We start from the raw sequence: 14,300 nt of genomic DNA, 5'->3' as shown, positions 1-14,300 counted from the left end.
CCCCCCTCCTCCTAGCAGCCGTGGGCAAACTACGGCCTGCGGGCCGGATCCAGCCTGTTTGAAATGAATAAAACTAAAAAAAAAAAAAGACCATACCCTTTTATGTAATGATGTTTACTTTGAATTTATATTAGTTCACACAAACACTCCATCCATGCTTTTGTTCCGGCCCTCCGGTCCAGTTTAAGAACCCACTGTGGCCCTCGAGTCAAAAAGTTTGCCCACCCCTGTAGCCACTGGTGACTCCTGTTCTATTTTCTGTCTCTGTATTTGCTTGTTTTAGGTACTTCATATAAGTGGAGTCACACAACATTTGTCCTTTTGTGTTTGGCTCTTCAACACATAGATCTCATTTTTTGCCCAGCCTTGTGGAGTTTTTAACCTTTGTATGCTTGGATTTTCCCACAGCAGATTGAAATGGACCCTTATGTTGGTATATAGAACCCTTTCTTCATATACTAGTAGTTCCTTCTACTCTGTCTTGCAAATTTTAGCTCCCTCAGCCTTTGGAGTTCTGATTTCTGTCCTCTCAACTCAGTGAGATAATGTTCTCTTCTTGGGATCACCTTCTCTTTACTGAGATCCAGGAACTGTTTTAATGCAGGAAGCTTGTATTGCTATCTGGAAAATGTCTCTAGGCAGAAATTGAGGCAAAAGTCTAGCTTATTCAATTTGTCTTCCTTCTTAGAGATCATCATTATGCACTGCCTGTGATCTTGCATACTAAACAGGTTCCTCAATGTATATTTTACATATGTTTTTCTAGCTTTGTAATTGTTTATAGCAGGAGTATAAGTCTGATTCCAGTTATTCTGTCATGACTAGAAGTGAAAGTCTTGGTCTTATCATTTTATTTTCAAAACTTTTTTTACTCAGAATTAGCCTAAAATGCCTCATCTGTGATTGCTAAGGAAGAGAGTCTGTTAATCTTGTTTGAAAAATTTAAAGGAACTTGTCAGTCTACGATGTTTCAGTTGTGCCATTAATAAAAATTAAACTTCTTTACCATATTCTCCCTATTGCCTATGATAGTTGGGGGGTGGGGCTGATGTACTACTAATTGAGTGTTACATTTCTCATTTTTTAGACCTAAAGATTGTCTTCGGTCTATTATGAGGAGGGTGAACCATAAAGATCCTCATGTTGCTATGCAAGCTCTGACTGTGAGTGATTTGATTTTAGGTTCTATCACAAAATTACCTGCTGAAATTGAGCCCTTTTAACTTTGGAATTTATGTTTTTAGCTTCTAGGAGCATGTGTATCAAACTGTGGCAAAATTTTTCACTTAGAAGTATGTTCAAGAGATTTTGCTAGTGAAGTAAGCAACGTATTAAACAAGGTAAGGAACATTATTCCCAGAAATGAATTAAGACAGTGATTTTTTTTTTTTTAATGTATTTTATTGTTCAGTTCTTTACATTTTAAATCAGTGATTGCCAACCTTTCGGACCTCACGGACCACCAATTGGCGACCACTGCAACAAAGGCTTCCTTAAAACGGTGGTTGCCAGCCTTTCGGACCTCAGGACCACCAGTGGTCTGCGAACCACCGGTTGTGGACTGCTGTTTTAAACCACAAAGGACTAGTCTGTCCTTTTTTAAAAATAAAACAAAAACAAAACCCACAAAAAAAAACCTCTTTCTAGGCTATTTTCTATCCAATATATAAGTAGATATTATGTTTTGCTAAGGGGACTGACTACACATTTATAATTTCGAGAGTTGGTTTTTTTCCAGCCAAATTAGAGTATATTGAACCTCTTTATCATTCCTTTCATCTGATAAGTAAATATGTGTATTTCTCTGATTAAATAATACCCATCAATTTTTAGGCACAGTTTTTTTTGTTTGTTTGGTTTTTTTTTTACCACAGAATAATTTTGTAGCCACAGAATTATTTTCTCAATGTAGAATTGTTCAGAAATATTCCCAAAATATAGCACTGTTGAGTTTCATCTTTATATGAATAAGGCTACCGCTTGACCATTATAGGATTTTAATACTATATATTTACTTAATGAGTACAGAATAAAGAATTCAAATCTTGAAATTTAAGGACTTTAAAAAATGTAAGTTTTTAAGTAATATGTGAGTTTTCCCAGTAAAAATCTGTATTCTAAAGGTAATCATTTCTGGCTTTTTGGGGTGGGGGAGGGGATGGGGGATGTATTATATCAAGAAAGAAATTTTTTAAGTGTTAAAAGGGAAAATGCCTTTTTAAAAAATATATTTTTGTATTGATTTTATAGAGAGGAAGGGAGAGGGTTAGAAAGATAGAAACATCAATGAGAGAGAAACATTGATTGGCTGCCTACTGCATGCCCCTCACTGGGGATCGCACGCATAACCTGGGCATATGCCCTGACCATGTACCCTGATTGGAAGCTAATCATGACCTCTTGGTTCATGGGCTAATGCTCAATCACTGAGTCATGCTGGCCAGGCAAAAATGTCTTTTTTGGAAAAATAAGTATTTTTAGGTTTTTGTAGAAAACAGTACAGAAATGAGATAAGAAATGTAAAATTCTGTACTTTTCAAACATGACTACATAAAAATGTTTTACCTGTTCTGCTTTATTAAGTTGTATTTAGATATTTTCTACTAATTAATAACCATTCTTTTTTTTTCCTCTCTCTTTTAATCCTCACCTGTGGATATGTTTTTATTGATTTTTAGAGAGAGAGGAGTGGGGGTGGGGAGAGAAAGAGAAAGAAACGTTAGTGTGAGAGAAAAACATCAATTGATTGTCTGGTGCATATGAGCCCTGACTGGGGATCAAACCTACAACCTAGGTATGTGTCCTGACTGGGAATCAAACCCACAAATTTTGATGTATGGGACCGCAGTCTAACTGAGCCTTCTGGCCTGGGCAGTAACCATTCTTATGATGTCCTGATAGCCATCAAAATGTATCACTGTTTATAAAGAGACTATAATGCTATCCTAATATATAAAAAGCCAGGGGCCGTCATGACCAAAACAATTGGATGGACGACCAAACAACAGGCTATGTGGGGCGACCAGGCCGGCAGGGGGGTTAGTGAGGGACAGCCAAACAACTGAACAGCAGGCTGCGTGGGGTGACCAGATCGGCAGGGAGGTTAATGAGGGACGACCAAATGACTGAACAGCAGGCTGCATGGGGTGACCAGGCCAGAAGGGGATTGGGGTGGGCAGTAAGGGGTGACCAGGCCAGCAGGGGTGATTTAAAAAGAGAATTATAACACTTCAGAATTCTTATGTTTAAGATATCTATACAGTGGGGCCTTGACTTACGAGTGTCCCGACTAACGAGTTTTTCGAGATATGAGCTGTCTCTCAGCCGGTTTTTTGCTTTGAGTTGCGAGCTAAAATTCGGGTTATGAGCCAGCTTCAGATACCCCACCGCTAGTTGGCGCAGCGAACGTCACAGTGAACGCTACAACATCAGCCCAGCATCACGTGTTTTGCTCGTTTACTTTAATGATTTGACATACGAGTAATTTGAGTTACGAGCTCCGTCACGGAATGAACTAAACTCGTAAGTCAAGGCCCCACTGTATTAAATCATTGGTCAGAAATTAGTATACTTTTTAGTAATATTTTTGGAATGAAAAACTTTAATGAAAACATTAACCATACAAAATTAAACAGCAAAACCATTTAAAGTGACTTACAATTCAAACAGATTTAGCTTACTGATAATTCTCTATCAACTGATTATTTCCAGATATATTTTTCTATCCAGTGACTATTTCCAGATAAAATCTTACTAATTATTTTCTCTACTTCCAGGGTCATCCTAAAGTGTGTGAAAAATTAAAGGCCCTTATGGTTGAATGGACAGATGAATTTAAGAATGACCCACAGCTCAGTCTAATATCGGCAATGATTAAGAACCTTAAAGAACAAGGAGTTACGTTTCCAGCTATTGGCTCTCAGGTATTTTGTAAAGTTGTATGTGTGCTACAGTGTTTTTCTGAAGTAGCCATATTTATTTGAACTTTTCACCCCTCCAAACCCAAGTAGCTTTTATTACTTTGAAGGATTTTTTTGTTAATAATAACCTTGCATTTTGAGGTGCCATAAAAATAGGGTGGAATATTAATGTGTTCTAACTTCTACATTCCCACTGTTTCTCCTTTTTAATAAATGAATTTGCTGTAACATTTGCAATTAAAATTTTTAAAAATTTAGTTCTAATATAGACAAAATTACTTTATTACATCAAGTAAGTCTTATTAAATGCTCTTAATGCTATCATCAAAAATAGGGATATCCTTAAAATTTAAAGATGAGTTTAGAGGTTTTTTTATTATGAAATTTATGAATACCTATATTAAAAGTGAGAAGGAGATATAAAGGGGTCAATGGGAAGAGAAGCACATGAAGCATTTCTTCCCTTCATAAAACCTGACCAGTGGCTTCATCTTTTTCCTTTGTCCTAATAAATATGACTGACCAAAAGGCTTAACTTTCCTTTTCAAAAAATTATGTAATGAGACTGATGTCTAATTAATGTCATATAAAAAAATGAAAGGGGCCCAGCTGGGTAGCTCAGTTGGTTGGAGTGTTGTCCGGTACACCAAAAAGGTTGTGGATTTGATTCCCAGTCAGGGCACATACCTAGTTTGTGGGTGCAGTCCCCACAGGAGGCAACCAGTGTTTCTCTTTCTCTCTCTCTCTCTCTCTCTCTCTCTCTCTCTCTCTCTCTCTCTCCCTCTCTCTCCCTCTCCCTCTCCCTCTCCCTCTCCCTCTCCCTCCCTCCCCTCCCTCCCTCCCTCCCTCTCCCTCTTTCTCTCTCTCAAATCAATAAACTTATCGTCAAATGAAGATTAAGGAAGGAAGGAAGGAAGGAAGCAAAGAAAGAAAAGGGAGGGAGGGTATTTCTTCTCTTCTTTTTCTATTCTGGGTAACCATCCTTTAGCATGCCCAACTAATGAAAAGGGTTTAAAGTGTATGGATTGGAGTAAAATGTAATGAGTGGTACAAAAGCATGAGCAGAAAATCTCAGCTGTCCAAGGATTCAAGTTTGGGATTTTGACCACTTCAGGAACTCATGAACTGATTCATCCAGACTTATCTAGACTTTCTCCAAGACACTTCTACTTTATCTGTGTACTTTTGAACTGTAAAAAAACCCAGAAATATACTTAGGAGAGTAAGGAAGGGAGGATATTTTACTTCTTCAAAAAATTTGGCTTTTGAATAGTTTTATAATGGTAAATTATATCTTTTAGAAGTATTCATGACTGACAGCTGGTTTTTACTACTCTCAGAATAATTTCTAAATCTATAATTATAGAATAATTTTATGCAGAATAATCCAAGAGTCTTATAAGTTTCTTGACAATAGAAGCAATGTTTAATTATCAAAGTGGATTCTGTGGAGTACCAAAGTGTAGATGCTTAATGGAATTGTAATTTCTATGCCTCAAAAACCTTTTCTAGAGCTTGTAACTCAAAATTTGGTTCATTGACCATCATCATCATCAAGTTGTTAGAAATTCGGCATCCATGGATTTATTATCTTCCTTTTATCAAAATCCTGGATGATTCTGTATACACATTGAAGTTTGAGAAGCACTGCTCTTAAATACAGCTTTCAGTGCAAGTGAAAACTGCATATCTGTCCACAAAGGGACTTGTTTCTATAAGAGAAGGAAGAATTAATGATCTGTTTGATATATAGCACTTTTTGGTTAACCTAGACTCTCAGTTGTGGGGACATCTTTAGGGATTTTCTAATCTAATCCCCCCATTTTACAGATGAGGAAACTGAGACCCAGAATGATTAAGTGACTTGCCCAGGGACACTTGGGCAAGAGTAGTTGACAGAGCTGGAAGGACAACACAGGGTTCCTGACTTTCAGTCCAGTGTTCTTTCTACTACACCATTCTGCCTTCTGTTGATACAGAAGTTAGTGGATATGTGTCTGTCCAGACTAGACTTCAAAAGACAAGAAGTGGAGTGAACACTGGCAAGAGGATTTGATTGATTGATCGATTGGCATAGAAGTTAGGTTACTCTCCTGCTCAAAAGATTCAGGACATAGATCAGCAATATTAAAGTTAAGAGCTACTTTTCTTCTTTTCATCTAGATGCTACAAAATACATGAAACCTAATTTTATTATAGTTGCTATCATTTAGCCACAAGAAATATATAAAATGCATATAAAGTACAATAAGATGAAATAGAATGGGTTTTTTTATACTACTTTCTGGAAAGTGTATCATTGAAAACCCTGTTTGTAAAGAACTTTATGTTTAATGAAAATGTGTCATCTAGGGAAAAAAGGGAAGATCTGTAATACTTTGAACAATAAAGCTAATTTTTTTAAAAAAGTCATCTAGGATCAACTGTAGACATCCCTCTAGATTTTGAAATCAGTTGTATGTCATCACATTTAGTCAGAGTAGATTTTTGTTATCATTTTTAACAAAAGCCTATGAAAATATAAGGATTTTTAAGTTTATTTTTTATCCAAGTTCAGAAGAAAATAATAAAAATGTTAAGAAAAGTCATACTTTAGTTACCTAACTTATTTTTATGCTGTTGTGATTTTTTTTTAGTACTAACTTTTGCTGTAGAGATAAAAGTAATGGTAAACTGCTCCTCTATTTGGCTAGTTAATAAGACAAGTGTCATTGCTACACTTAGAACCTAATGATAGAAAGGAACTTTGAAAAGTGTGCAGTTCAGGAATGCAGGCTTAATGCAGCCTGTTCTGCACTTCCTTCTGCACCAATAGAGATTTCTTCATAGACCACAAAAAATCAACATATTTGTGTTGTGAAATTGACCAGATTATGAAAAATTTTTATATGTTATGAAAAAGATTGCCTCTGACTTTCAGTTTTCAGTTGTATAATGATTAAAATACTGCAACAAGAGAAGGATCAGAATTGAAAGTACTTAAAGTTCTATGCAGTGAACTATAAAAAGCTTTTTTGTAATCAGCTTTTCTAAAAATAAGTGCCTTGTGTGTTTGTTTGTCATTATAAAGTATAAAAGGGAGGAATATATAACTATGTTACTATAATATTTTGCCTTTCATCTGCTTAACAATCATTTAAAAATTAGAATTCCATTTTTTATTGATTTATCTGGGAATTATAGTATACATTTGTAACTTTAAAAAGTCTGTTATGGTTGCAACTGCCCCGGTGAGGTTGAAACGGCCCCGGTGAAGTTGAAACGGCCCCTGTGAGGTTGAGACGGCCCCAGTGAGGCTGGGACGGCCCCTGTGAGGCTGAGATGGCCCCGGTGAGGCTGAGACGGCCCCGGTGAGGCTGAGATGGCCCCGGTGAGGTTGAATCGGCCCCGGTGAGGTCGCGACGGCACCGGTGAGGTCGAGACGGCACCGGTAAGGTCAAAACGGCCCCGGTGTGGTCAAAACGGCCCCGGTGAGGCTGAATCAGCCCCGGTGAGGTTGAAACAGCCCCGGTGAGGCCAAAATGGCCCCGGTGAGGCCGAAACGGCTCCGGTGAGGCTGAAACGGCCCATGTGAGGTTGAGAAGGCCCCTGTAAGGTTTAGTCGGCCCATGTGAGGCTGAGACGGCCCTGGTGGGGTTGTGACAGCCCCGGTGGGGTTGAGACGGCCCTGGTGAGGTCGAGACGGCACCGGTGAGGTCGAGACGGCCCCGGTGAGGTTCAGCCCTGATGAGGCTGAATCGGCCACGGTGAGGTTGAGACGGCCCTGGTGAGCTTGCAACAGCCCCGGTGGGGTTGAAACGGCCCGGTGAGGTTGAAACGGCCCCTGTGAGGTTGAGGCGGCCCCTGTGAGGCTGAAATGGCCCCCATGAAGCTGGGATGGCCCCTGTGAGGTGGGGACGGCCCCTGTGAGGCTGAGATGGCCCCTGTGAGACTGAGGTGGCCCCTGGGAAGCTGAGAAAAATACCACATGAACTCACTCATTCATGGATAATAAGAAACATTATAGACTGATGAACAAAAAAGGATACAGAGGCAGAGCAGCATTGAGCAGAATGTCAAACTACAGTGGGAACCCTGGGGAGGGTTGGGGGGAGTAGGAGATCAACCGAAGGACTTATATGCATGCATATGAGAATAACTAATGGACACAAGACACTGGGGAGTGGGGGAAGCCGGGGGAATGTCAAGGGGGAGAAAAAAGGAGACGTGTAATACTCTTTGTAATACTTTAAGAAATAAAAATAAATTTAAAAAAATCTGTTTTGAGTTAATACTATATTATTTCATGTAAAATGTAGAAACCTTGAAACAGTATAGGGTTGGTCTACTCCCCACTTCAGCATCCTTTATGCTATAGTCATCTTACGTATGACATATATTCTCCTACATACATTATAAATCCCAGGAGACAATGTTATACTTTCTGTTTAAACCTTGAAGGGCCCCCATTTTACCTGATTTTAGAAGCTACATGTGTTAATTTAATCGTCTTAATATCCTGTAGTGTGTAGGTGATATTATTATTCTCATTTTGTAGTTGAGGGACTTGAGACACAAAGTGCATGAATTTATAGTTTGATCCCGTGTTTGCCTGACTACCCATTCTTATCTACCCATGTCATAGCACCTTGTTTGAGAGGGAATGCTTTAGTAAGAGGCTTAGGGATGTTTCACTGAGAAAGTGATATTTTAGCTGTTTACCCCCTGATGAGTTGCAACTCAACAGGGAAAAATATGGATGGAGAAAACAGAGCCAGAGGGGAGGACATTATAAGTAAAGCAAATGTGTGTCATAGATGTAGAAATACCAGTATGGGTATCTATAATAATAAAAGGGTAATATGCTCATTAGACCAGACTCCTTCTGGACGAAGCAGGGCTGGAGGGAAGCCAGTGCCGACAGCTGGGGGAAGGAAGGTCTACTCTTGCATGAATTTTGTGCAGTAGGCCTCTAGTATGTGTATATATATACATATGTGTGTATATATTATATACATATAATATATCTGTATATAGGCTAGCAGTTTCTGGTCACTGATAGAATGGTTGAAAATAAGACTGGTAAGATAGGCTGGAGTCTGAATTGCCTTTACTGCCATGGAAAAACCAAGAGGCCATTGAGGCTTAGAAGCTTCTAATTCCTTAAGTGTGAATCAATTTATGTATTAATTTACTTGTAAACTACCTTATTTACAAAATATACTTAAGATGGACAGCAATATATTCCCAGAATTAACTGCATGTATTTTGTTTTGCTAAATAGTATAATTTTATGAGCATTTATATTGTTATATATAAATCTGGGTCCCTAAAGAGAACATCCTGACTTTTAATCTGGAAGCAAGCAATAGAATCCTTAAATACATATTTAAATTTTTTTTGAAGTTATCTGTTTTTAAAATAGTCATCTTCCTCCCTCTCTCAATCCCTTTTCCAGTTTTATTTTTCTAAACAGTTTTAAATCTCTAGTTTTTGTGGTTTTTTTCCCCCCTTTGGTTTGTGTACTGTCTGCTTTTAGTTTAACCTCTTTACACAAATCTGCAATGGTGTTATTTAGGCTGTTGGCTCTAAGTATCCAGCTGCTCTCAGTCTGTTTTCTCCAGTTCTAACTCTTCTCCTTTTCAGGCTGCTCCAATTGGATTTCTTTATTCTTCAGAAGTTTGTTTTAGATTGACAAGAAGGATCTTGCACCTTTGTAGATTAGGTGGGGTAGGAGTACTTGAGATCGGCCCTCAAATATTGTGTTCCTTTTTTGTGTGTGTTAGGCTGCAGAACAAGCAAAAGCAAGCCCAGCTCTGGTAGCCAAGGATCCTGGTACTGTGACTAACAAAAAAGAAGAAGAAGATTTAGCCAAAGGTATGTTTTTAAGTCCCTGATACTGGCAAAAAGATGGGTTGCTTACTTAATATTTTTTTTCCTGAAATATTTTAAAATAAAAGAAATAGCTGAAATCTACTTTGTTTCCCTCAATATCACTTCTTCCTCTTCTCTCCCAACACAGCTGTCATGTATGTCTTACTGATCAGTATTTTTACTACACAATTTACCCATAAATATCCATAAACAGTACCAAATACTTTTTGTGTCCAATAAAATATTTTTGTAAATAATATACATCTATCTGCAACTGTATTTTTTATGCAGCGTTTTGTGATCTATTCATGATTAGACATATGAATCAAATTTACTTTTTTTTTAACTGCTATATAATATTCCAGTGTACTAATAAATACATACTGTAATTTATCCTCCTACTGATGGATGTTTGGGTTTTCTGTTTTTTATTTTTACTATAATAAATATGCTGCATTGAATATACCTGTATGTGTTCCCGTGTGTGTGTGTGTGTGTGTGTGTGTGTGTGTGTGTGTGTGTGTGTGTATGTTGTGTGACTAAGAGTGAAGTGTTGGCTTATGGGGCAGGCATTTCTTCAATTTTGGTAATAGTTTTATTTTCTTTTCCATCATCAGTGTATGAAAGCTATTATTATTTTAAACTTTCTGACAGCATTTGGTCTTGTCACTGTTTAAGTTTTATGAATATGATAGATTCAAAATGATGTCCCATTATTTTAAATTTTATTTCTTTTACTACCAGTGAGGTTGAGTCCTTTTTTGTATGCTTATTTGCATTCTGACTTTCTCTTTTTTTATTGAATCTCTTTTTAAAAAACATAATGATATGTAGAAAGTCTTTATTTTGCATGCTAATCTTTTGCCTGTTTTATCTGTAGTAGATATCTATTCTTTTCTTGATTTTTGGCTTATACTTTAACTTTGATAATGGTGTGTTTTATCAAACAAATTTTAAATTTTGATGTAGTCAAAATTTTTGCTTTTCTGTTAGTTTTGCTTTTTTATGTCTTAAGTTGTTCTTTTCCTACTCTAACATCCTAAAAGACATTTTCCTATATTTTCTTAGGATAGTTTTAAAGTTTTATTTTCTCATTAGGTCTTTTATTGATCTAGAATAGAGGTGGAAAGGAAGAAGGGGTTTGGGTTGATTTGAAACCAAGGTAATCAATCCCATAGTGATGGCCTACATGGGGAGAGGAGGATGGAGATAGAGGAGACACATTTGAAATCTATTTTAGGGAATTTGTTAGGTGAGACTTTATTGTAGTTATTTCTAAATTCCAATTCTTAGACTGATTATAAAAGAATTATCTTTGGAGCAATAAAATATAGGTTCTCAGTAATCAGTAAGTCCCCAAATGAGGCTTGAGACTATCTCCCAAGTGATTTTATCATTTCGGGAACTTAGGCTGTAGGAATACATTGAAAAGACAAAAGAAAATATATCTGCAACTAAAATTTTTAAAATGGATCTAAGTTTATGTCTTTTAATTACCCAGAATTATTTTAATTGTCTTGTTCAGTAAAAAATAGTCATCATGCTGTTCAATTTTTTTGTTATTTTTTTGAACTTTCAGTTGTGAATGAATGAATAAAATTGATGAAATGATTTTTATTGTCCTAGTTTCCAGCTACACTACTGAGAGAAGAATACTTTTTACCTTCAGATATATTTTTACACTTCTTTGGATTATTGGACATGTTAACATTTTGGGTCTTTTTAAACCCATTATTTTCTAGCCATTGAGCTGTCCCTGAAGGAACAAAAACAGCAGTCCACCACCCTTTCCACGTTGTATCCAAGTACATCCAACCTCTTAACTAACCACCAACACGAAGGCCGAAAAGTTCGTGCTATATATGACTTTGAAGCTGCTGAAGATAATGAACTTACTTTTAAAGCTGGAGAAATTATTACTGTTCTTGATGACAGGTGATGGATCTTTCATGTGAAAAATATATAACATATTACTTTTGTGTTTCGTATTACTCCTGTTGGATGCTATCACCAAATGCAATTAAAAAATACTGATCCAGCTATTTTCTTTGTCTGATGGTTGCTTTGGTTATGGTATAATGGCTGGATTCTTATTTTGTAGTTTAATTTTTTCTTCATATATTTAACTAGCTTTAATTTTTGGGGGGAAGGCTTAGTTTAATCTATTCATTTTTGGTTCCATTTAATAATATAGATTGTTAAATTAGTAAAAAAGTTAAGATTTTAGAAAAAATACCAAATATATGTGTATATGTGTATTTATGAAATTTATAATAAATACAGAATATAGTGTGTTTATTATTTAGTGTATTTTTAAAAAAATGTTTTATTGATTTTTTACAGAGAGGAAGGGAGAGGGATAGAGAGCCAGAAACATCGATTAGAGAGAAACATCGATCAGCTGCCTTCTGCACACTCTCCACTGGGGACGTGCCCACAACCAAGACATATGCCCTTGACCGGAATCGAACCTGGGACCCTTGAGTCTGCAGGCTGACGCTCTATCCACTGAGCCAAACCGGTTAGGGCTATTTAGTGTATTTGGAACAAATTAATTTTACATGGAATTATATGCATTTACATTATCATAGGAGGGGTGATTCAGTGCATTTGTCTCTTACTACAGCTTTATGTTTATGAAAATTGTTATTGATAATGAAGTTCTAAACTTGGCAGATAAGTGGTTTTAAAAATAAATTCAAATAGATTTAAGGTTATTTCTATAATCTACATATATAAAAGCATAATATGCAAATCGACCAGAGGACGGAACAACTGGTCGTCTATGATGTGCACTGACCACCAGGGGACAGACGCTCAACGCAGGAGCTGCCTCAGTCTGCAGGCCCTGATCACCTGATTGGGGCCTGCTGGTCAACCTCTTGGTCCCTTCCCCCAGCCGGCAGGCTCCGATCGCCCGATGGGGGACGGGGAATTGGGGGTGGGTGACGGTGAATGTGGGTGGCGACCGGGCCCCGATTGCCCTGCCAGTTGCCCCTACACACAGAAGGCGACCAACGGCGGCGGCAGGGGGCAGGGCTGGCTGCTGGCAGCCAGGGATGATTGGCCCTGACCACAGGCCAGGCGTAGGGACCCTACCCATGCACGAATTTCGTGGGCTGGGCCTCTAGTACATACTATAATACTAGAGGCCCGGTGCATGAAATTCTTGCCCTCGGAGGGCAGGGGTCCCACAGCCTAGCCCAGGGGTGGGCAAACTTTATGACTCGAGGGCCACAGTGGGCTCTTAAACTGGACCGGAGGGCCGGAACAAAAGCATGGATGGAGTGTTTGCATGAACTAATATAAATTCAAAGTAAACATCATTACATAAAAGGGCACGGTCTTTTTTTTTCTTAGTTTTATTCATTTCAAACGGGCCGGATCCGGCCCGCAGGCTGTAGTTTGCCCACGGCTGGCCTAGCCTGAGCCCTCTCACAGTCTGGGAACCCTTGGGGGAAGTCCGACTGCTGGCTTAGGCCCGCTCCCCACCGGGATTGGTCCTAAGCTGTCAGTCGGACATCCTTAGCACTGCTGTGGAGGCAGGAGAGGCTCCTACTACTGCCGCTGCACTTGCCAGCCGTGAGCCTGGCTTCTGGCCTCTGTCTACCATGGGGCAGCTCCTGCATTGAGCATCTGCCCCCTGGTGGTCAGTGTGCATCATAGCGATGGGTCGTTCCACAGTTCGGCCGATTGGCATATTAGCCTTATGCCTGCAGAATCTGGCCAAAACCGGCTCTCTGACATCCCCTGAGCGTTCCTGGATTGCGAGAGGGCACAGGCTAGGCCGAGGGACCCCACTGGTGCACAATTGGGGCTGAGGAGGAATGCAGGAGTTTGGCCAGCCGGGCAGGGATCGCGGGAGGGCTCCAGGGGATGTCTGGCCCCTCTCGCTCAGTCCCAATTGGCCGGACCCCAGCAGCAAGCTAACCTACCCATCGAAGCGTCTGTCCCTTTGTGGTCAGTGCACCTCATAGCGACTGGTTGACCAGTTGACTCTCTGCCCCCTGGTGGTCAGTGTACATCATAGCGACTGGTCAATCAGTTGACTGCTCCTTGGTGGTCAGTGCACGTTATAGTGAGTGGTTGAGTGGCCTTAGCATATCATTAGCATATTACCCTTCAATTGGTTGAATGGCTCACCGGAAGACTGGACACTTAGCATATTAGGCTTTTATTATACGGAGTCATTTCTTGAGTGGAAAATAATGAAGTTAGTTTGAACTATTTTATTGGAAATTGCACAAAACCTTGATCATTTATTCAAAAATACTTGAGAGCTTGCTAGCTTTTCTTAGACTAGATACAGATACAGTAAAGATACAGTATGCACCTTGAAGTGTGTTCCTTGTGAACATTTTATGCTATAAACAGTGTCTCTGTCATATGTGTTTTCTTGTGGGGAAAAATTTGCTGATACATTTTAGATAGAGCACAAGAATGGACATCTTAAGATCTTGCTATATATCATACTAGAGGCCCGATGCATAAGGGGGGGAGGGTCCCCCTCAGCCCGGCCTGCACCCT

The 14,300-nt window shown here is 38.9% G+C and overlaps 1 protein-coding gene across 4 annotated transcripts in view; it reads left to right on the top strand.

The window, feature by feature from the left end:
• The window catches only part of STAM (signal transducing adaptor molecule), a 91,705-nt gene that overhangs the window by 32,073 nt on the left and 45,332 nt on the right, over positions 1-14,300 (top strand). For 2 of the 4 annotated variants that reach the window (XM_036345808.1, XM_036345790.1), the window contains exons 3-7: positions 1,088-1,163; positions 1,245-1,340; positions 3,777-3,926; positions 9,686-9,776; positions 11,516-11,708. In XM_036345808.1, coding sequence (XP_036201701.1) covers positions 1,088-1,163; positions 1,245-1,340; positions 3,777-3,926; positions 9,686-9,776; positions 11,516-11,708 — 606 coding nt within the window. The remainder of the gene's footprint in view (positions 1-1,087; positions 1,164-1,244; positions 1,341-3,776; positions 3,927-9,685; positions 9,777-11,515; positions 11,709-14,300) is intronic. The other 2 variants (XM_036345799.1, XM_036345816.1) reach the window with 2 other exon arrangements.

This window comes from Myotis myotis, unplaced genomic scaffold, assembly GCF_014108235.1.
Source record: "Myotis myotis isolate mMyoMyo1 unplaced genomic scaffold, mMyoMyo1.p scaffold_m19_p_1, whole genome shotgun sequence".
Classification (NCBI taxonomy): Eukaryota; Metazoa; Chordata; class Mammalia; order Chiroptera; family Vespertilionidae; genus Myotis; species Myotis myotis.
Note: the sequence above shows the minus strand (reverse complement) of the source record. Positions and strands in the feature narration are given on the sequence as shown.